At 37.0% G+C, this 25,347-nt stretch overlaps 1 protein-coding gene across 11 annotated transcripts in view; it reads left to right on the top strand.

Annotated features, from left to right (window-relative positions):
• Oamb (Octopamine receptor in mushroom bodies) overlaps positions 1–25,347 on the top strand; it is a 152,154-nt gene that overhangs the window by 109,022 nt on the left and 17,785 nt on the right. For all 11 annotated transcript variants that reach the window (XM_076373025.1, XM_031988911.2, XM_031988908.2 and 8 more), the window contains one exon: positions 16,661–22,247. In XM_076373025.1, the coding sequence (XP_076229140.1) occupies positions 21,987–22,247 (261 nt within the window). In that variant the 5' untranslated portion in view covers positions 16,661–21,986. The remainder of the gene's footprint in view (positions 1–16,660; positions 22,248–25,347) is intronic.

The following is a 25,347-nucleotide window of genomic DNA, read 5'->3' as shown; positions in this document are numbered from 1 at the left end:
ATAATTAATTTATGAAACATATTCAATTCAATAAACAAAGTAATGTATTATTTATTCATAGACTTGGTATGCTTATTATTATAGGAGAGTATGATAATCGACAACATTCTATTAGCACTATATAATGAGCAAGAACAGTTTCTCTTATACTTGTAAAGGGAATTATGTAGATTGCTCGCTTAATGAGAAGAAATGCAGCGGGATGCCCCGAGATTTAACCTTAATTTAAATGAATTAAAGTTAACAGCAACTGCATTTCCATTTATAAATCACTGAAGATACGAATTTGTATATGATTGATCTGAATTCGAATTTACGTTTGATAGTTTCTGTATATATTAAAGTACTTCCGTTTATAATTAAATTACTAGCTATGTACATCATGGTATTTCGGTGTTTAAATATTTTAGTACGCATTTATTAAATTGCTGAGGTGCTGGTTCATTTAATCACAAATTTATCCAGTTTATCCTTCTCTCTGTCAATTAATTAATTATACACCTCAACTTTTTGATCGACCAATCCTTAATTTTTGCAGCCATTTAAATACTCCTCTATTTAATTATTCAATCAACCAATTTCTCTGAGAAACAGTCACTTGTCTTATTCGTTATTTAAATCGTCTGTTACTCTATTTATTCTACCATAAAATTAAAGTTCTGAATCAACAGCTCATAACCCTTTTACGAAGCTGACCTTTAGCAACTACTATAGTGTTCCTTGATCAACAATAGTTCAGAATTAAATTTCAGCTAACGCAATTGAATCGTTTTGGCCAATCGAATGAATTAGATTGACATTTGTTTGATAATATATTCACAAGTGACCTTTAAATTAAATGACAGCAATTTCATATTTTGATGCTAATGTTAAATGTTAATTAGTTCGAAACAATCTGAAAACTAATAAAATGAAACTTTTGTGTTTGTCAATACTTAAATTAGAAGTGCCTATTAAAATACAATAAATTTTAAATAAAACCGTACCATCGATTGTTACTAACATAAAACAATTACAATTTACATGTTTCATTGATTTGAATTTTTCACGGAAATCCTGTAAATCAGACGCGATTCAAAATAAAACAGAACAGTGATGGGAATACTTAGAATCCGCAGTCTCTTCACAGAAATATGCGGGAAAATTAAATTAACCGCAGCAATTAAGTCGTCAAAGAAATATCGTTCGAACCTATCTACAAAGTTGCCATTAATTGCACCGCAATTGAAGACAATGCAGAACGCGTGATTCGTGGTCGTTAATGTTGCATTCCCGTTGCAATTTTTCTTCTTATTTTTTCCCTACTACTTTATCGTTCATGACGTAGCAGTCGTAAATCCATAATTTAACCGACAGTCGACAATAAGAAACCCACCGCCATTTCTCTCCATTTAAATAATTTTCTATTTACATATTTTACTTATTTCTATCGTTTCATTATTAAAACTCTTTAATTTGCGTTATAATCATTTTTATATGTCAATCATAGATTATTTGATAACTGGATTCCAGATTTTTATGCATATAGTATACAATAATCATTCGAACGTTACAAGAGTCGTAATCAATTAAAATTTATTATTCCTTCATTTTACATCTCACTGAATCCTATATTGAGAAAAATGCAATCTGATACGTTCAGATTTATAAGTATGAATCATTTCATTGGACTTCTAAGAAATTCATACCAAATTAATTATGAATTAATTGAAAATTAATTCTATTCTCGAAGGAAATACATATAGACGGAAATGAATAACGAAACTGCGTGATTTCTTCTTTACTGAAGTAGCTCGAAATTGTAAATATAGATCAAATACAAAATGAACAGTGTGAGCATGTAGCTGTTGAAAAAAATTATATCAAAACTTAATATTTTCAGTAAAACAATAACTACTGATAGTATCAGGTCTAGTAATAGTTAATGTCACTTTGTTAGCACACTTTTGAAATTACTTATTCGTAAGATAAATAAAAATTAATTTATATATAATATAATAGCGATTATTAATTTTACACTTTCAATACGTATAACATATGTTCAGGTTTTATTGTTAGTTATTGTAGTATTCATATTATTACTAGACCTGATATGATATTCGCGTATCTATAAAATGATTCTCAATAAATTGTACAAACGTTATTTTTACCTTTTATCTAGCTCGTGCAGCTCATATAATTTCATTCTTCGAGATAGTTGGAACGAATAACGAGGCGAGTTCAAAGTCTCCCGCGTATCGATCGGATAAACATTGCCTGTTTGCTGTGACACGTCATTAGCGGTATTCTTTCCCTCGTTTTGAGCGAGATGATCACGGTAATCACGATCCCGATCAAACCGTGGAAAATAACACTTAACCCAGTCCCGTGAACACCGATATCGTTCCCACGGATCACCAATACCTTTATCGTCTTGCTCTCAGAGATCCAAAGAACCACGAAGATCAAACATTCCCTGCAAATATTCTTGCAGGAGCACATTCTCCGATACTGAGTAACAATCACGTATTCGAGGAGTCATCGGTTAATTTATAGTTATCAACCTGAATGAAGGCACTATTATACGTTCCTTTTTAATTAAGATCAATCTTCTCAGTGTAGGAAGTTTCTTGGGAGAGTTACTTTATTTGATTGAATCGTCTTTCAATTTCTCTAAATCTATTTGCTGGGATCGAAATAGTAGAAAGGCTGTCTTATTGTTACGAAATAAAAAATTTCTTGATAAAATAGAAGGAAATGAATTTTAAAGGAAACATACACACTTTGTATGAGTGAGTCATGCTTTGTTATTCTGAAAGAAAATCAATAGGAAAGGAGTTATGTTGATATAAATAATGTTTTTTTCCATTGTAAAATACACTAATTATTGCTTTCATAATTGGAGAATAATTCGTAATTGAAAATAAAATTGTAAATCATATTTTTTATCCATTTTTTACCTAATCTGAAATAACAAAACGATTATTCATTATCAAGCAAGGAATAAGGAACAGATTATTACGATTTAATTATTCTAATACTTAATAACACTAATACTTAACAATAGTAATACTTAATAGTGTCAATGCTTAATGATACTAATATTTACTAACACTACACTTAATAATAACAATACTTAAGTAACTTTTACTTAATCAAGAAATATAAATACCAACAACTAAAATTACACTTTCATTCAAACTTGTTACTTAAACACTTAAACATTTTCCTGCGTCCTAATAATCGTGTCACTCGAAAATCCGATTCACCATACCGACGACAAAATGGCGAACGTCGCGTCCTGTTCCCGCGCTCCCACAAATTTTCCACGACCAGTAAAATGCTTACCGCGTAATATTCAGCCGGAGCGTATCCAGCAAATAAAACGGAAATGTAAGATCGAATATGAATCAGCCGACTCGGGATCGCGACGGGAACGAAGCTTTCGCGCCGCGGCGCGATCAGCCGTCGGCCTCCGCTTCGATTAGAAAAATATTTGCCCGGCCGGAAAGTACAGAAAACTGTCGAACGTGTCAATTATCCGCGATGGATTCCCGATGGAAGAAAATGTCTGTTAATTGGCGATATCGACTAACGTTCACACCTCTCGCCGATCCGATTTCCATGCAGATTTTAGGGATTAAAACAGCTTCGCGCTCCATCATTTCTTGAAATCGGAATTTAACGCGACGGGTTTCGGAGCGCATTAAAATGTAATTGCTCGTTGGATGAAAATGTTCGAACGATTAAGAGCAGGTATTTTTATTTCCGTTCTTTTTTTTCATTTATTAGGGTCGATGGAATGAGAGCGTGCGACGTGATTGAACACTAGAACCACCCAACGTTTAATACGATTAATATTTAGTGCTTATAAAAATTGTGACAGTAGGTTTCTCTCGATTTATATATTATAAATATATTTTTTTATATGTTATTCATATATTCGTTATGGTGTTTAAGTGAAACTTTATTTTTCAAATCAATGAGGATGTTTTCAGATATTATTAATTAGATATCAATAAAAAAGTGAAACTACTTATTTTTCAAATCAATTAGGACTATTCACACTTTTAAAATATCAATTATTGCGCAATAAGAAAATTGATACCCGTCATTTTGACGGGTGTGGTAATTCTTGTGTTAATATTTTAATCCTCTACGATTCTATATGGTTATCTTTCACGAATGTAATGTTTTATTATTCTATTAGCGAGGATCGTTTAATTGTTCTATTTGTCTTCATAAATTTTGGATCGTGAAATTACATAGGATTTTATCTACCGACAGTTATGTAATAATCTTTTGAAACCGGGCATTTACGTAATTTATATTCTGAAGTACATTATCGCGAAATTTAACGCAAGAAGTTAATTAAAGTTAAACAGTAATTTTACGAGTACACTCGTTATCCTCGGTTAACAGGCTAATAGGCTTCCGGTAGATAAAGTGATATTTAATATCAATTAGTTGAGAATATTATGAGGAATCGCGCCGAAAGCATGGTAATTAAAGCTACGGGACATTTGGGAGAATTTACATTTGAGAAAAAGTAATTTAGTATTAGTCATTCTAATGATTTCAACCATTCAAAGATGTTATAAATTAAATCTATGATATTTGAAAAAAACTACAATCAAAGTTTCGATTGAAGAAATGAAACCTCGTGTTAGATAATCTACTGATTTGAATAATTCAGAAATTAATGTAATTATTAATCATATTTACGATGTTTACAAGCAATTAGATGTACCCAAAGTTTCATCCAAGAAAACGAAACTATATATTAATCAATCTAATTCTTTCTATAATTAAAAAACTATATTAATCAAATCTACGACGTTCGAAAGAAACTAAATCTACCCAAAGTTTCATGCGACATCAAGAAACTTCCAACTGTCCATCCTAATTACGTCTACAATTTAAAAATTACACTAATCACATCTCCGATATTCAAAAGAAACTTATATCAAAAGTTTCATCCAATAAAACGAAACTTGTCGCTGGCCGACCTAATAATCGCTACAATTTAAAAATTATATTAATCAAATCAACGACATTCAAAAGGAGTTCGTACCGAAAGTTTCACCGGAGAGAACGAAACTTCCTGTTGGCCGACCTAATGATTTCAAATTCCTCGCCGCTGCAACGTCCTCAGTATATACTAGCTGAAATTATCAGTTTTGCCGGCGTCACGAAAAAAGAAAATAGGTCGAGGGGAAGGAAAGGAATCAATGAAGCGCGGAGGAAAAGACTGATTCGCGTGATAACTTTTGGAATTTTTCGTAAAAAGGAGGGAAAGAAAGGAGCCCGTAACTTCGTTTCCCGAGGCTAGATTAGAAGCCGGAGCTTCTGGTCCCGTTCTCGCAGCGGGCTACGCATGCGATCGCGAAACTTGTTTGTTTAAAATTCCGCCGGCCTTCTTATTCCGTTTAAAGGGAAAAGTTCGCCGCCACTTCCTGCGCCGTCTTCTCGCGTTCTTTAATTGTAGTTCGCGGAAATTGTTTTCCATGTTCCTGACGAATCCTGTAGAATTCACTCGACGTACATACATACATATATATATATTTTCGAGACGTAACGACGAAACTTTGCTGCCTCCGTTGCGTAAAGAAGTCATGGCCCGAGAGTTTTAAATCGCCTTTCGAAACTTCTCGTTTCGTCTGCCGCGTTCTGTGCCGGGATTCGAGTAATCCTGTATTTAACGGGAACTTTATGAGCATTGTCGTTTGAAAAGTGTAATTATTAAACGTTGGCGAGCATCTGCTTTTAAGAATGCAGGGGAGTGATCGGAGGAAAGTTTGAGAAAGCAGAATCTTTATGATTGTATGCGGGCTGTTCTATTTAATTAAGTCTTTTCGAGCAGACTTAATTTGGAGGTAAGAGAGTTTAAGTGTTTCACGGATGTTAGTATTATTAATAAATGGAAGTAGCGAGTTATTAACAGATGTATTAATCGATTCTTTTTAAATTAACTGCACGAGCATTTGGAGAATTTTCAAATATTATAAAAATGAAGGTTTATTGAAAGATATTAAAACTTTGAGAGCTGTTTATATTTTTATTTTTGGAATAAAATTTGTTGATTAGTTACTTTCTATTTTCAACGCGTGAGAGTAGAAACAACGAGAATTTCATTTAAGAATTTTGAATGGTATTAATGAATTATAATAATAACATAATGCTATATTTATAATCAGTGAAATAATAATACGAGGTAACTCCGTGTAGCCTAAGATACAAATAGCAATGTTAATTAATCATTACCATTCATAAAAGCATACTCAATTATGTCAACGGATAAAGAAGTTTACTCGGCACAGGAACAAAGGGAAAAATAAAGCACAAGCATTTAAAGCTGGAATTAAAAATAACTTCGTAGCTTAAAGGTCGTTTAATTAAATTCTTCATTACCACTTGAAAACGAGAGCATACTGTAAACGTTGCAAATATTAAGTTAAGACGTCGCTGGGGAAAAAACTTTTCTTGAACTGATTGGCGGTCACCCTTGGAAATTGATAAGCCCTTTCCGGATTCCTGTTTAATTACAGCTTGTTCGGTAACTTCTCAACAGTTCCCCGCCTTTCCTTACGCTTGGTCGATCTCTTCGTGGACAGAGTTCAGGTATAAATTAATCAACACCGACTGGAAATATCTGTCTCGCGGATTTATTCGAGGAGAGATTCGTTCTCGAAATTCAGGAAAGGGATAAATCGTCAGACAATCTTGGAGATCTCGGTTCTGGATAATTAATGACGACCAAAAATTGATAGGACCACTCTATTTCGCATAATCTACTTTCAGGTGAATTGCATGGAATTAATAGGGATCATTGTAGTAGGAATTATTTGCAGATAAAGATCTTGATGTATGTAATTTCGCAAAATATTACTGTTCTCTTTTCAAACAGGGTTTCTCAACACCGTTCCATGATCTCTACAGAAATTACTATATCTCTCACTATAAATTCATACTTAACTTATTCAATCTCTAATACTGAATAATAAAACTGTGCTCCTTAATCTATACACACTCTCTCGTCAAATTTCAAAACACGTCGTCTGCATCTCGTTAGAAATTATTGAAAATTTCTAATAAAATGCTTCTGAAGTCCAAAGGGTTAATGAAATATTCATTTGTACGGTAGAAAAACCGACGGTACGAACTTATGAAGCGACCTAATATAAAACCGCAATCATGCCAGCTTCCCATGCCAAGGATCAAACATCCAAAGCCAACCGGTTCGAAGTTCAGCATTGTGTCAGCGGTGGCACGGCAAATCGAGCGTTGTCGCGAACGTAAACAGTCAGAAGGCAAGCACTCGCCGCGAAAGTTCGTCGAGAGCGTGTCGTTTCTTCCGATCGACCGGTAGCTTCGTGGTCGCGAGGTTTTCCAAGGTACACCATCCGTTCCCCGGTGTCGCAGGGTCCGCTCAAAGAGGGGCCACATTCATTTTGCGGTGTTTATTATTGCAAGCGGCTCCTCCGTCGGAACTAGCACTGAAAAGGGGGATAGCAGAAGAAAAGGAAGACGAAAATGGGACTCCCTGTCAACATCGCGGTTCCAGCGGCCATTCAGTCTATCTCCGCGCACCTCCGCCGGCCGTTGCGTCCACTCGACGGTTCTCCCTCGTTTCCTCGTGTTTTTCTTTGGCCCACGGACAACTTGTCCCCGCTCGGGAAGGACGGAGCCTTGGGCAAACGTCGACTGGCGAATTTCCCTTCCTCGCATACTAGGGAAACGCGATCTGCGATGGAATCATCAGTAATTGGAATTATGGAGGAATAAAGGGAAGGATATAATTAGGAGGGTACTTTGTGTTGGGATAAGGTGTATGTTGTTGGGCGTGTTCGAAATTGGAATGTTGTTTTGTATTATGTTCGTGTGGCGTATCGTAATTGGCAATTTGGAAACTTGTGTTTTTTAGGAGAAGTTGGTTGATTGGGAAAGTGGTTGTTTTAATTAGTGTTTGTTTCGTAGAAATTCTTGTGTACGCCTTATTTTTATTGTAACTAATCGGCAGGAATTTTTTGAAGTTAAAATAGTTATCGGAACTGAAATTGATAATTAAATAAGCTACTACAGAATCGTGACGCTGCAACTATTTAATTGTTTCATAAAAGTTTCATAAAAGTTTTTGTACATGTTTAATTCTTACTCTAGAGAACTCTATCAATTTATTTAAAGTTGAAATAGTTAATAATCAAGCTAATAGTTGAATGGAATGGTACTACAAAATTATGAAGCTACAACTATTGAAATTTTTCACAAACAAAAATTCATTCTCCACAGAAAATTTTTGTATATATTTCATTCTCATTCTAAAAAGCCATACAAATATTTTTAAATTTAAACAGTTTAACAATGAATCTAACGGTCGAGTAAAACAATCGAATAAAGTAATGCTACAAACTTGTAAAAATACAACTATTTAAATTTTTCACAAACAAAAATACCCAGAACAATTTAAAAACACATCGTCATTCCCCATCAGTGTAACATTAGAGCCTTAGGCGAACCGTCTACCGTTCCTCTCTCCCTTGCGTCTTCCAGGAACGCGATTCGCGGTCTAATGTCATTAACATGCTAATGCCAGGCGCGTTAATTGTAATTCACGCGGTCCGCGACCCAGCGATTCCCGGTTCAACGCTGGAACGAATAAATAACGACGTTATCGCGGCCCGTTTCGCTGCAGACGCGTCCCTGCCGCGACGTTTCGTATTTTTCGGTGATCGCCAGCGCGTGGGACGCGACGTTTGACGCCAGTGGTGTAGACCGTTATTGGTCCGACGCCAGGACCGTTGAATTTTAATGGAAAATTTGAGCGGGATTCTCGGGGTAATTATTTATAGATTGTTTGGCCGGGGCAGGGTGTTTACTGGAAGTTTGAAGTGGAAGAATCTGTGCATGATCCGGCACGTGAATCGATGTTATTCAATGTGTTATTGGTATTTAAAAGATGCTGGTAAAATGTTTTGAATACGGCTATGGAGAAGTTGTGAATAGTTTTTGGTAATGCGTTACTCATTCGATTCATTATTTTTATATTAATCTTAGTGGAATATCTTGTGTACAGTCAGACAATTAGTGATTTGATTCGTTCACATGGCGAATTGACTTTATGAGGGTGTAATTAATGAAGAGTTAATGAGACCTGTTTAGAGAAAGAGTGGATATTCTTTGAAAGGTAATTTTTATTGATTGGTAGAATAATATATGTATGATCAGACTTATTGAAGATTAATATATTTCAATGAGATGGATGTTACTAAAAATTATAAATAATTTTCAAATATATAATCTTACTATTAGAAGTATTTCCTATATATTCAAACAGAAATTACTATTAGCAATCAATAAATTGTTACATAAACAAGTGAACTAAGGAATAACGGCAAAAGATTAAAACTGATATATTACTCCCTACCAGTAGAATAACCATAGTCAAACATTTCCTAAATATGAATACTTAAAGAAACATTAGATCCCCATCCAACAATTCTGAAGTACCTAAGCAACAATGAAAAACTGCCGAATAATTTCCGAGCAGTAGAATATCCTTCCCAATGTCAGGCTCCAAAGAAAACAACTAACATCATTAATCACCAATTCCATACTGCAACTTACCTCAAAAAAGACCCAACACCATCACAATTGAATTTCATTCCACATATTCCAACTCCAAAACAAAAACTTCAGCTCGTGTCTGACATCCAACAGCGTGGCTTGACAAAACGTCATCAGTACAACAGTGGCATTTAATCTCACAGAAACTCTCGTCAGCTAATAAGGTTTCCCGCGGCGTGGGTTTCGCGGCGGGGGTGGCTAGAGTTCGAGGGTGGCACAGAAACAATTCGTTCAAAGCTCGTCCGCGCATGCTTACAGAAACGTATGTGCAAGAGGAATGGCAAATTAATAGATGGAATGCTTTCACGGGACCGTGGCCAAGGGAAAGGGCTTTGTCTTCTGCAGCGGTACACGCATACACGCGGACCCGTGGCACACTTGAAAACCGCCATCCCTGAGAGAGAGAAAGAGAGAGAAAGATAGAAAAAGATAGAGAGTACAGTCTTTCGGTTTCCATTGTTCTCGCTGAACGAAAATCTCTCCATGAAACAACGCTTCTCTCGCCTCTATCTTTTGACCTATTCAAACCGCAAACCTGTTTTTCATACAAAGATAGCGAATGGTCTTTAACCCTTGAATGACGGATAGCTATTTTACTTGTAATTGAGTTTGCGTTGTGCGCAGAAGGAATTTTGTTCATCTCTGAACGTACTGTTAACTGACGTTGCCTTTCAGTTTATTTTATTGTAAACCTGATAGAATGGAATTCAGTTATCATTTTACTTTATAATTGATAGTACAGAATTCATTCGTCGTCTCGTTATAGAATTCATAGAATGGAAACTCAGGATGTTCATAATACTTTTATTTTGAATTGAAATTTTAATTGGAAGATATACATTTTGGTGTATCAGAAAAATATATATTCCTTCTATATTTAGTAATACAGTACATTGATTTTCATGGAATTATTACTATCAAGTTATCAACGAGCTGAGCACATTGGAAATATTTTAATTCCAGGAATACAAATATTCTCAGCCTATCCTAAAAGAGACAATTGTGTCTTTGTAAACATTAAAATTCTACAGAAGACAACAACGAAAATACTTAATTCACTACTGCCAACCACTAACGAAGCAACTCTTCGAACTAATTATTCAAATTATATAAACAATCAACAAATTTCACAATTATTCAAAAACAATCATTACAATCCTATCAACAATTGTATCAAACGAAAGCTAAAATACCCTCAAACAAAAACACCGAAGTCACAGCAACCATTGTGCTCCACTCACGAACGATATAAGAAAAAATGATCATGTGGGTACGTGGAGAGAGATTGAAGACGCTCCGAGGAATCCGAGGCAGAGAATCACGAATATTAATGTCTCAACGAGCCGCGTTTGATTTTCCAAAGCATCCGGCGTATTCATGCGTTCCCGGGCATCCGAGTGCTCAGTTTACCCAAGAAAGGGAGGAGAAAAACCATTCAGTCCGAGCCTCGGGTTCTCCTCCGTCAAAAGGCGCACCCTCGTCTACCCCTCCCTTCCTGGCCGGCGATTTCGATTCGGGAAGGGGCGACGAAGGGCGCGGGGAGGAGGAGAAGGGGTAATCCGGATGGAAACGCCAGTGGCACATTTTATAATATCGCAACCGACGTGACTCGCCTCGTCCCGTATGCATGTGCATCGTCATTCGAGGGGCCTCGGCTTTTGTGCGAAATACAGCCCTCGGTAGGCGTACACTTCCGTCAACGTAAACTGCACGTTCCTCGGGACGTGAGACCGTGTGGAGCCAGATGATTCTTGCCGTGGCTTTCGCGAGCCGCGTACGAGCCGAGCGGCAAAAATCATTTCGGCTTGTGGGGAGGAATATTTGTTGAACGAGTTTGCATCCTTGCGGAAAGGCGTTAGCTTTTTGTAGTCTTTAGAAATGTAGGATTCCTGGCGGATTTTTGTTTCTGGGGTTATTGTTTGTTTGTGGACTTTAATATGTTTTGTTTTATTTGGTTGTATACGAATGTATGTATTTACTGTATTATTTAGAATGTGCATTGTAAATGAATTAGTTTAGGTTAACCTTTTAGTTTACAGTAATGTATCAGGATTTTAATTAAAATTTAACAAGCATAGATAATACTGTGTTCTTTTTAAATTAAATGTTATTCTTGTGTTGTCAGTTATTGTATTTTAACACTATTTCTACCGATGGTGTCGATAGATACTGTCTGAAATTTTAGCTTAAAATTGTTTCCTTAATTTAATCATTTTTCTTCCATTGAATTTTGGACATTTTCTATAGTTAATTTTATAATCGCTATTGGAAAAGTTGAAAAGTCAATTCAGAATGTATGATTAAACTTGGAAAATAATTCTAAATTAAAATTTCAAATGGTGTCTTTTAACACCTTTGGTAGAAATAGTGTAGAAGCAGACATGAATTTACAATATATTTAGAACTTTTTTCTTTTTCTCAATAAATGATTACTAGCAAAGTAAGTATACCAATCACAGTTAGGAAATAAATCGTAGGGCAAGTAAATCTTGGAAAGTCTTCGTTTAGGTGCCATCTTCTTTCTCACAAAACGGGCTGAACAGTATTAGCGTTTATTGAAATTATAATGCCATAATTGGTATTTATTGCAACAGTTAAATATTTATAAATCTTTCGAAGTACTTCATTGAATGCGTTCCCTTTTTGTGATGCGAGTTAAACAATATTGATATTTATTAAAATAGATTGGAAATCTTTGACTCCAACGAATTGACAGAATCTCCGGAGAAATAAAAAAATGTGAAAAGTTATCATAATAAACTTCTCGTAAACATAGTGGCAAACTCTTTTGCCCAGTGTTAATGATTAAAATTCTGTAATTTTAAATGTGAAATTGACATCATGATGCCTACATCAATTTTATTTTCACATTTTAAGAAACGAATTTTTCCTTTCTGATTATACACGGATTCCTCTACTAGATGTAAGTAGACGAGATCTACTGTCAATCAGACAATGTTTCTCAAATTTATTCATTAAATATTCAATTACAATTAGGACTATAGTATTGACACAGACCAGCTAATAACGTGTTTATCCACGGCTGACCATGTGCGAACTGTTCTACTGGTACGATAGTATGCAGTACCATACACAGTAGGAATTTGTAATAGAACAATGCTTCAACAATCTGTTACAGTGAAGTAGAATACTTTACATTGTTATTTAATCAAATCGTATAATTACTAACTAACAATAACTTAATCGATCTTTCAATAACAATGATAAATTATAATCTCGAACCAACAATTCTTCTATACATAATATGATATAAAAATTTCTTTCCAAATAATAATTTGGAAATTATTACTTCACAAAAGAATCACTCGTTTTCAAACTATCAACTTCTTTCATAATATATCACAGATATTAAGAAGTCAAAACGTCAAGAAACCACGAACAAAATAAAGTAACTTTCCACTTCTCTATCTGAAGAATCCCCTTTATTTTGAAATATTTTACCTATTCCACAATACGTCACTTTACACCGCACTTCAACAAACTCAATTTTAAAGACAAGACGAAGTTTCTTCCTTGTCCGACCATACACGTACAATTCTACTGCACGCGACGAGTAGAAGAAAATCGATAACAGTGGCATAACCATTAATAAATGCGTACGAATCCATGCAGCATTTGTGCCGGAATAATTTTGAATCCGCCATTGGAACTTCACTCTACCGGAACGAACAAAAAAATATATATATATATGTATATAAAATCGCTCGTGCTGTATAATCCTTCGCGGGGAGCAAGCATTAAAGCTTTAAAATCGCGATTTGATTCACCGAGGTCTGAAATTCTCTCGACCGGAAACAAAACGGCTCGATGTCCACGATGGGAGGAAAAAAGAGGGAAACCCTCTGGACAAGTCGTTATCCGTAGAAATCCGTGGTTCCATTCCGGTTCATCCTTGTCCTCACTCGTGTCGATCGTGTTCGGAGATAGGGCTATCGCCGGACGCTGCGTTTTTGCACGTTCAGGATTTATTCCGACAAATTTGATGATCGCTGCTCTCGCTTTCAAGCAGCCGGTGAAGATTGAAAGATTATTTTTGAATGTTGATTTTCGCGAGAATTAATGGAACCGCGTTGCTTCCAAAAATTTTTAACGACCTGCCTGTACTTTAAAAACGTTGGGCGACACGCGGATCGTTACGTTCGATTTAAAATTTAATTCACGCGAGCGCACGGTTTGACAGTTTGCACGGTGTTCCGCGTTAATGATTTTAATTAAAATTAAATGGAAATGTTTAACGTGAGATTTTGAAAAATGGATTATTATTCGTTGTCAATTACCAGTGGCTATGGAAGTGGTAATAACAGATTTTAATAGTATATTAGTTTTCCTTTTGGGAATATACATGTTGGAATTGAATTGGTCTGATGACAATTGTCTGAATCTACTTAACTGAATAAAAACATACCTTTTCACGGTTCGCTTACGTCAATTACACGTCAACTGTTTTACAATTCATATTTCCTTATGAATATTTATTCTTTCCCGCTTGTTCGAACGTTTGTTACTAAATTATTTAACAATTCTAGTTAACATACTCAGATTACTATTAAATGCAATGCTACCAATATTTATGAATAGAAATATTTCAATCTTTTATTATTCAGATATCCCTAATGACTCTTGTACACTTACACTTCAAAGAAATTATACAAATTAACTGGTTGAACATAATTTCCTTCCATACAAGAAAAACAAATAAAAACTCTATAATCAAAACAATAAAATGAAATTGTATAAATACAAACCTTTTCCTTACCTCAATTATTAAACATGTTTATTCTTCAACAATCGTCTTACGTGTTTTAATTATTTTTAAGGAATTTATAAGCTCCACTTGTCAATGACTAGTCAATGCCAGTCAATGTGTTAACGGTCAAAAGGCACATGCATGCATGTATTGTAGAACACCTACACTGGTCCGCGGACAAAGGCGCAACGTAATCGTCGCGGGTTATTCACGTGTTCGATGCCAGCAGTTCGCGAAACCGAGCGTACCGAACGTGACAAAGAATCGATTTTAATCGAGCCCACCGGATCCGACTGAAATCTCGCGCCCACGAAAAGGAATACCTACGTCGAACGGACTCCGTTAATCGCGTAATAACGAGCCGTTCCGTTTCCCATTCTAGCAATGACGAAAAAAAAAGAAAGAAACAAAAGTAAGAAAAAAGAGAGCCGGGGAGACAAAAGATAAAAATATCCGTCGAAGCAATTATCGTCGACGATTTTCGTCGGTGGTCGACGAGTTGCATGAAAAAAGAGAACAGACTGGCAGAGGGAGACACGAACGAGAAAAAGGTTCACGTAGAAGAGGGAAAAGGGAGACTGCGGAAGAAGGGATGTAGACCTGGCGAATGAGAACGCGTCTTGGATGTTGTACCACAGGTTTTTAAATCTAACATCGAAAGCAACGAATGAAAAGTAGAATTATATAATGAGAATTAGAAGATCAGTAGATATATTAATTGGTCGTTTAGAATCTTTTTGATTGACTAAATTAGTTATTTGGTTGTTTAAAATCTTTTTGATTGAGTAAATTAATTTCTTAGTTATTTAAAGTCTTCTTAATTACATAAATTAATTGTTTAGTTACTGAAGAATGTAATAACTCAGTTCGTTATGGAAACAATTTTTGGTATTCGAACTACCAAATTGGGAAAAATGGTACTTTTCATATTTCCAGTTTTAAAATCGTTCAATAAACGCACACGATTTTCTAATGAATTATTGAATAAGTAGGTTTAGTAACGTATGAAGTACATAACATATATGCCAATGGAAATCTGAATAAATGCACTTTTATCGGTGATAAAAGAAAATACAAGCCAGTCAATTTAACTGCTCGGTAGTTCTACTGTTAATTCGTCGGACGCAGCCTCACGTGAATTCCCCCCTTCTCTCTCTCTTTCCCTTTCCATTTTTTTCTCCTTTTCTCTTCCCTTTTTTCCTGTGTCCCGTATGAGAGAAATCATCTTTCAACCGCGATACACGGTGCGCTGGTCCTCAAACATTTCGTTCGTTCACACTGGCGAGCCGAAATTGCTGCTACCGTTCTGTTCCCCTCGTGGTGAGATTTCCGCCTCGCGAAAATCGGCCCGAGGGAAATTCGTCGCGAAATTATCGATGCGTGTCTACGAACGTGGTCACTCTGAACAGGTCCGTTTCGCGGAAAGAATTCGACGGTGAATGGTGATTTTGATCGAAGATTCAATGACGAACCATTGAAGATTCTAGTGGTAGCTTATGAACAGGTGTACATGAACCGATGATAGAGATGTTTATTGAATTGATTGCAAATTTTGTGTGCAGTGTGAGATGGATATTGGGGTGATATTATTAATGAAATGAATGTGTATGATTTTTTTAGTAACTGGTGCAGGACTTTTGGTGGGAAGTTATTTAATGATGGATGATATTAATGGATAAAATATAATTTTACGAAGGAATATAATTGAAATATTCCTTTTATTTTTAGATTAATTAGAAGTAGGCGTAGAGAAATATATTTAAATATTTTTCTTATTTTTGAATTGAAATATTTTCTTTATTTTTAGATCAATTAGTAGTAGGTGTTCAAAACGAATTAGATGTGTATTAATGAATGTGATTTTATTTGATTCGACTAGATGACTTTTCTTAATACTAAAATAATAACATCCACTTCTGTTGCAAAATTATGAAAAAGTTCTTTTATCTATAATACAATTATTTCCAACATAAAATTATAACACTAACACAAACATAACACAATCGCAACTTCCATCGCCTTCCAGTTGTAAAAATCCAATCACAATAATCACAAACACCCCACGTCGATTACAACCACGCATTAATTACCACTTACTCGACTAAAAGTAACCAGTTGGAATGCAGTGCCGTTACTGCACAGAAACTAATAATACCCGACAAACGTACGGACAATGTGTATAACCAAACTTATTTATATTACAAACCGACAAAACATTCTATTTATATTCTCGACGAACGTTCCACTTCAAAGGCCTAAAGCATCCCTCTCTTCTTTCTCTCGTTCCAGATACCGCAGCTCGCTCCCTCGCCGCGTTCCCGATTGACAGCGATCCGGTCACACCTCTGTCGAAATAATGCGAGCGAAGCGCATCGAGGAGGAGACGCGCTTCAGACTGCTGAGGTACACGCACCGCGCCAAGTGTCGCAAGATCATTTAGTCGATCGGACCTGATCGCGCGACGCGGGTCAAACTGACGAAAGAAACGAGACTGACACACGGAGGAGACTGAATAAAATCGCACGGACGACACCGGACCCTCGCGAGTCGACCCTACCACTCACCTGGCTGTGATTCCATACTTTTAAATTAAAATTAAAACAAGCCGAACCAACAGAATCGGACACCAGCGGACTCAATAATTTCTTCTCGTCCTCGACTTATTAATCGATCCTGCTCTCTCTACTCGGCGTACGTGTGTGTAACGAAGAAGAAACGTGTTGCAATCTCGAGTGAACTGATCGACAATTGTTAAATGAACGTTAATATCGTTGTTCGAAAGAAACACGCGAAGATTGGGTGGAAATTTAGTGAACGATTCGGTGAAATTGTGTCACGAGATCGTTGTCGTTTCTTCTCTCGCGTGGTCCTAAGAGCCGGGAGGTTCAGAAAATAGATCGGTGAGAACATTTCTCGGTGGAGAGTGTTGCGACAGCTTCGAGGGAACTGCGGGAATTGTTTTTGTTCGAGGGAGAGGAGTTTCAGAGAATCTGTGGCTGGAACTGCGTTGGATTTGAGAAAGATAGAGCTGACGGGAAAGCGTAGATCGTCGTTGGAGATTTTTGTGCTGGATCTAGAACGTGTTTGTTGCCAGTGGATGATAAAGTGAGAGTCTTAAAGAAATAATGATAGAATTGGAAGCGAGATAAGAAGCCAGTGAACCAACGTAGTGAAGAGACATGTGAATATTTCAAAAATCTGAAAGTGAAAATTGAAAGTCTGAGTACAGTAGACTTTTCCCTATTCGATAATTTAAGGAGGCTGATAGGAAATCGAGTATACAGAAAAAAGAATTTTTTCGGAGTTAGTGTAAAAATAATAATCTCGATGAGTTGAAGGAAATTCCGCCAAATAAGAAGAAAATTGATTAGAGGAAGCTGAAGTGAAAGTGTATACGAAGTTTGGAAGTCTCGAAGATACTTTGGAAATTATATATTCGTGGCTAAAGTGTGAAGTGAAGTAAAATGTAAAAGGATTAGAATAATTGGCAAAGGGATTTTGCGATTATAAGGGTAGTATTACAAATCACGAGATTTGTCGGGAATCCACGGGCAAAAGTAACGGAAAAAGTACTTAAAGGCTTTCGATTCGTAAAGAGACCCTGCGCGGTGAATTTGAATTAAAAATAAAAGGGATCTGGATGATAGAATTATAATTGAAAGAATTAAAAAGACTAGTGATTATCAATTGAAATAAAACACTCGCGAAACCCGTCGCGTATTAGGAAATAACTCAATCAATTCAAGGAACTCGAAACAAATTCTCTCGATTTCAAAATAAAAATATAAAAATCTCCTAATAGGTATTCAAACAATACAAGATAACCACTATTACACATTTACAATAAACATTTCAAAAAGAATTCAGGAACTTGTGAAATCAGTGAAACCACAAACTTATTTCAATATCTTTTTAAAAAAGAAATGATACGTTAAAGCTTCAAGTACCAAGTATTTTTCGCTGTCCAAGGATCAAAGAAGAAGTATGCAAAATAAGAATCATAATAAAAGAAACAGTTTTATCGCGATAAAAAATTGACAAATCACAGTACGTTAAATAAATTTCAATACCTTCCTAAAAAAGACAAGTCACTTCACAACTTCGAGATACCAAACATGTTTTCGATATTAAGAGGATCAAGGAAGAAGTGTATAAAATAAAATTCATGATAAATCGAGGAGTAGTCGTGTTATAATTAAACAGGCCGAAGTTTTTCGAAATATTTTTCAACCAACGAAAACACAGAAAATCCGCGAAGATCGCTGTCAAGAGGCTCCAGGAAGCAGCTCGAACGGGGATAAAATAGCAGCGAGAATGCCGAGAGAGCCGTGCGCCCGGGATCGAAGCTTATCCATCGATTTACCAGCCCCCGCGAAGGGTTGACGCTCGAAAAGAGTATTCGGGGATCAACTACGTGTCCCGGGGCAGCTCGAAAGAGATAATAAAAGGGTGTACTTCCCCCGAATCAGAGGAGCTCGCGGAGAAGCTAGACACTCCGGGGGTGGTTTAAGGTTCGAGGGGTTGCTCCGCTTTGACGAAAACCGCTCGGAGCGTAACCGTGCCGACGTCGAACGGAGAAAAGTAGTTGAAAAGGCAAACGTTGACGCAATCAAAGCGATATAGAAAAAGAAATTCCTGTTTAACAAAAAAATTACACTACCAGGGGGTGGATTTCGGTATTGAAGAGGTGGTCCCAGACGCTTACATATTAAAACGGAAGGAAGAGATTGAAAAGTTGAGACGAGAAATAGAAGTTTATACTGAAGATTGAGGAATTGTATCTGAAAGGGGTGGTTTTGAGTTATAAATGTATTTTGGTGGTTAGTGGAATTGATTCCAGTGAAATATCAATGGGGGGACATCGACGAAAAGGAGAAAGATAAGGAAAAGTGCAGTGATAAAAGAAAGAATATTTACAGTTTATTAATAAATTGTAGTGTAAGGCGGTGTTTTCAAGTTATAGGCGTGACCCATGTCTCTGATGTCGTAGGCAACTAACAACATTGGAGGACAGAATAAACATAGCTCAAAATATGAAACAAGAGATTAAGAATTTATAAATTATAAAGAATTATATTGCGAAGGAGTGGTTTTGATCTTCGACGGGGGTGGTACATGTTTCAAATATCCTAGTCAACCAAAAATACTGAAGAAAGGAGGAAACACCTCAAAGAACAATACGAAGACTTAGAAACTTATAAGCTACAAGAAATTATACTGGAAAGGGGTGAATTCGTTCTTCAAGGGGGGTGATCCGCATTTCAAACATCCTAGTCAATCAATTACACTGAAGCAAGAAACGAAGACACTTTAAAGAATGAACCAGCAAATTCATAATATATAAATTATTACAAAATTACATACTACAGGGGTGACTTTATTCTTTAGGAGGGTTGGACCACATTTCAAATATCCTAGTCAACCAATGACATTCGAGCAACAAGCAACAACACCTCAGAGAATAAACCAAAAAGTTCATAATTTATAAATCACTACAAAATCACATCCTAAAGGGGTGACTTATCTTCGAAGGGGAGGGTCCATATTTCAAACTTCCTGATCTCGAGAAATCCACGGAACTCAAGAAGAACACAGAAAATTACAGTCGGTGTGATATCCCGAAAGAAATTCATAGCGTGCTCCCGAGGGCGGAAAAGGATGCAGGGGGTGAATGATGGAAGGGAAACGAGTATCGAATGAGCAGCGTCAGCGTGCCGGTACGTTCTCCCCAGTGCGGTGAAGTCGCGATACCGAAATGGGAACGGCGATCGGGTTCCGGCGGCGATACTAGATCAACGACTCGTGGTCCGGGGGTGGAATGAACGAATCCGGGGAGGTGAACCGGAAGTCGACGCCGCGGAATCAGGACGGCGCGCTGCCGAAACATCCGAGGTGAGGAAAAATTCAATCGGAAGGGGTCGCAGCTGCGGAGACGAGGGTTAACGAGGATTCGGGATTGGATCGGTGAAATAATTGGGTGCGGAGGTATGCGCGAGCCGAAGGAGGAATTAGAAAAGGAAGAAGGAGTTGCTCGGCATAGATTCTCGGCAATTGAACTCGCGGAGAAACATTTTTTCCGGACATTCGTGCGGTACGCGAGATCTTGAAAGTATTAAAAACTGATTATAACAATGAAAGAGGGTTGCTTCGAGAAGTAGTGGAATTTAAAGGAACGTGAAGCAGTGAACAGTGACGTTTGGGGTGGCTAGTGAGTTTAAAAGTGAAATTAACGAAGACTTGAAGTGAAATTACTAAATATATGCGGACAATAGTTGACGAAAAGGATCAAACACAGGGTGAATAGTTAAATTTTTCGAGAGTTTGTATCATCTATAGCTTTGGTGTACTAACTTTGAAGACTGAATAATGGAAGGGGTAGCTTTTAGGCGGCGCGATAAGTGAGAATTGAAAAGTGTTCAGTGAATTCGAATTTAAAGATGGGATCAGTGAAGATTCTATTAAGCACGGACGACAGTTGACGAGGCAACAGGGTAGCTGAGTACTCAGCGTAAAACCGGAAGCGTCCAAGTTCCTGTGCTTCCGGTGAGCGACGAGAATACTAGGAGAGTTCTTGGAAGTTGTTTCAGTGTTTCCGACGTCGACGACGGCACAGAAAAGTCTGGTAAACATTCGACTTCCTCCTGCGACTTGAAACATCCGCTGGTAGACAGGAAGTCGGCCTCTTGATCGACATCCATCCCATCGGAAGGAAAAGTCTCGAGAGCGTAATTAAATTGATTGATCGAAGGTAATCCATGAATCTCGGAGTCAGCGACAGCTTCGCCCGTTTCGCGGAACGTTTTTATTCGTAACGATTCATTACAAGAAAAAGGGGGCAACTAATAGTTCTGGCTTAGCAAAGGAGCGAACGCAGTTGTAGGTGAAAGAGCATTAAGGTCAAACACCCGTGAAAACAGCGAAAGAAAGCGAACGGTGGAGCAAACTGGCAATCAACAAGAAAAAATATAAAAGAACATATTACCGGAGAAAAGCAGTTAGATCGCTTTGTTTGAAACTGGGTTAGGAAAGAAATCTAAAGGACCTGTGCAACTAGTCAACAGAGGTAACTAAGTTAAAAGAGTGACAGAAAATGAAGTTCTAAGAGGAATCTCTGATAATGAAAGCAAACAGACTGAAAACAAGTATCGAAGCGTGTACTCGATGGTACTTTAAGATCACGGTTAAATAATACAGGATTCAAGGAAGCAATCGTGCAAGGTGTCAGCTGAAAGGAGCTCGCGTGTAGACTGCTGAAGGATTCCTAAAGCGAAGAGGTCATCGAAGGAAAGCATGGGCCAGATGGAACTGGTCATCAAATTAAAAGTTCTGCTTTAATTCGCTTTGAGTGGAGCATTAAGAGCTGAAGAGAAGAGAAGTGAAGAGTCTGAAGTGGGTTCTAGCGGAGCTCAGCGGATAGTTAATGAATGATGACTTCGGTAATCCGTTGATCGATCGCTGATCAGTGGAAGGTTAAAGATGGAAATGGCGATCCAGGTGAATCCATGGTGTCTTTCGAGTCCAGTCGCCAGGCCATTCGAGTCCTCGTTCAATCGGAAGCCCTTCGCCGCCCTTGGAGAGGATCGTACGGACGCGGCAGAGGAGCTTGGCAACTAAGATGCGAGAACTGAACGCCACCGCGTGCGCTGCTTTGTACGAGCGCGTCGAGTGGTCCAGCCCCTGGAACCTGATTACCCTGATCATCCTGGCGGTCGTGAACGTGATGGTGGTGCTAGGAAACGTGCTGGTGATCCTGGCTGTCCACCACACCAACAAACTGCGCAACGTGACGAATATGTTCATCGTTAGCCTGGCTGTCGCTGATTTGATGGTCGGCCTGGCTGTGCTGCCATTCAGCGCTACGTGGGAAGTCTTCAAGGTAAGCTAGTTTCATTATTTCTTGGCAAAGTGTTTGTTCAATTAACTTAGAAGTATTTTTATTAACTGTTTAGACATTGGACGAAGAAAATAATGTTTGTTAATGGTAAAACGGTGTTACCGATGAAAGAACATTTTTCAGTTGTCTCTGTTTTCTTTGTTTGTAGTGTTAGAAGTATTTTAATCGTGTATATTTATCATGTCGTTCAGTCGTTTTTTATAGATTGATGCGAATTTCTGTTTGTATTCTGCTGATCTATAATTTCTGATTCTACTGTTAATTAGAGTTTTCGATATATTCTATTTTGCTTATTTTTCTTTATTTTCAAGTTTCCCGTGATCTTCCATTTAGATATTCAGGAAAATTAATATCAAACTGTGTAAATCTTCCTATATTTCTGACACACAACCAGCGGACTGTGTATAAAGAATCTAATTGACACAGACAGTTTCCAGGTCCGTTCCAATTAAAATCTGCAATGCATTTTTAACAATCCGAATAATTAGATGTACCCATTACTGCAGGGAATAATTATTACGGGAATCAAGTTACGTTGTTTAACGTTTGTTGCACAGAAAATATCGAAAAATCAAACGCTCGTCAACTAAAAATGATTCGATCTTTTCAAAGAAAATGGTAATTGGTCGACGTTTTGACATTTTCTATGCCAATTATCGTGATCTCAAATCGCTGGGCTTTGATCCTTGCTGTATTTACGATCCTCGTAAATCGATCGTCTCCTTTTTGGTCCGAGGAAGATGAACACAATGGCGTCAATCGAACCGGTGATGAGTTAGCCAGTTTCAAAGCGGCGAGTCCCAGCCACGTTTAACTACGAGTACTCTCTCGCGTTGAAGCATTTGCGGAAACGCTGTTTCTGAAATCCGAAACATTGTGAATTTATGATAATGGCCATGTAACAGCTGGATATCGATGTGGAAACGATTTCGGGATACCTGGAAATTTGCACCAAATCGCTCTCAGATAATTACCTTCTCCGTTCGTCAAACGTGGATAGTGGTCACGTGACCGACTTTATAAAGCTGTTTCCATAAATCATGTTAGCTTCTCGTTAATAAATTTAGATTTAATTCTCAATTTTGGAAGTTTTGCAGAAATAATAATACCAAATTTTATACGTTTAATAATTAAGTAATTTAATCATTTACACACAGAAATAATATACAATGCTAAAAACCTCTTGAAACCAGACAACAATATGATAAAATATGGCGTTCAATATTTACCATTTATTATTCAATAAAATCATTAAAAAATGAATCAACTCATCCATCAACCTTGTACTCCAAATGACCGAAGAAACGATACAAATCTACTATACAAAAATAAAATATATAGACTAATGGACAAACCACTAAACTGATATAAAATTAATTACGTAAATCGGAAATTAAATCATTAGAATGTTATAAAAGCAAATGAATATTGAATCAAATTACACGCGTCTAACGAGCAAACTCAATTTTCTCAAAAAGGACAATATAACATTTGATGTTCACTAATTACCGCAAAATACCCGATGTTCCATGTATTATGGCAAATATTCGCTCGCTTTTCAGCGTCGCGTCTCATCCACCCGAAGAATAACGGGCAAAAAGGGTGCACGCGAAAAATAACCGAGTCGCAGGGTAGTAGTCGGGTCACGGGGGTGGGTTAGGCGCAACAGTTTGCCGGATTCCGGACTTCGTCTCTGCCGAGCCGGGGTTGCGGCGCGCAGAAAGATGAACGTTCGCATTAGGAAGGGATCGAGGGTGGAAAGTAAGGGATGTCGAGACCCATGGCGCCTCTTATCCAGACTTAACAGCGAGGGTTCGGGATCTGAAGCGTTTTAAACTAGATTAAACGACTTTCATCTGATCGCCAAAACGCTCTTGGTGATCCCCTTGGATGGAGCTCGTCGACGCGAGGGGTTGGGAGACAAGTGTTACGATTTCGGGACGTTCTGAACTCGATTAAATGAACGGCCTCGTAAAAATCGTGGTATGGAGTGATACGAGGACTTGGATGTAAGTTTATTGAGTTGAGCTTGTTGACCGTGATAGAGATCATTCGTGAGATAAGGCAGTGAAGTATAATGTATTTATTAATTGAAAGTGTTATATATTGTAAACTTAAGATTTACTTTTTAGACAAACTAGATATTAAAAGTTTATACTATTTCCTTTTGAATTATGATTCTATAAACTTTATAGACTAAAAATTATTGTATCAACAGCTCAAGGGAACAATAAATTATTAACTATTATCTAGTAAGATAGCATTATTAAATATTAGTAAATTATTGGTGACTCAATAAATCTACATTGTAGTTATGTACACTATAAAGAAGATTACTCTAAATAATTTTTATTCAAACATTTCTTAATCATTATATACGTGTTGATTTAACCATTGATTAGTTAATTGGTTAAATAAAATTTTTAAGTATTTATGTAACAAGTATAATTTATTTTTCTCATATATCAACCCCTGGGAAAAAGAAATACGTCAAGAAATAATGACCTGAATAGCTAGTATTTTAAAGTATCCTGCGCGTAGGGCGACACCGGAGGCGATCCTCGCATATTCATCCTCCACCCTTGCTGGTGTGCACTTTTGAACCTCGGGTAATGGTAAATTGGAATAGCGTGCGAGTGCACAGAGAACTTCAGGGAAATCTATGGGAGCCTGGAGGAAATTCGGCCGGGAAAACGCGGTTAGGTTCCCGGGATTCAAACATGCGAACGCTGCGGTGAAAATGGACAGAGGAAGGAAGCGAAAAATGTTACTGACATACGCATAATTAACACGTTGACAGCTGAAAAATTCGCACAACGTCGGAACGTTTTTGTTTAAACCTGAAATTTGTTGGAGAATATTTATTCTATTTATTAATTTAATTTTTCTTCATTGTTTTTAATTTACGATGGCGAACAATTGCAGATTTTCACAGCGGATCGTTATTTTGATTCAACTTTGATATAGTGTGAATTTGTCTATTCTTCTTGACAACAGTTTGTTGAGACTTATTAAAATGTCTGATATATAAATGAAATTTTTAATATAAAAATTTGTAACGATTTGGGTGTGTAATGTAATG

The sequence above is a fragment of the Nomia melanderi genome, chromosome 13, assembly GCF_051020985.1.
Source record: "Nomia melanderi isolate GNS246 chromosome 13, iyNomMela1, whole genome shotgun sequence".
NCBI lineage: Eukaryota > Metazoa > Arthropoda > Insecta > Hymenoptera > Halictidae > Nomia > Nomia melanderi.
Note: the sequence above shows the minus strand (reverse complement) of the source record. Positions and strands in the feature narration are given on the sequence as shown.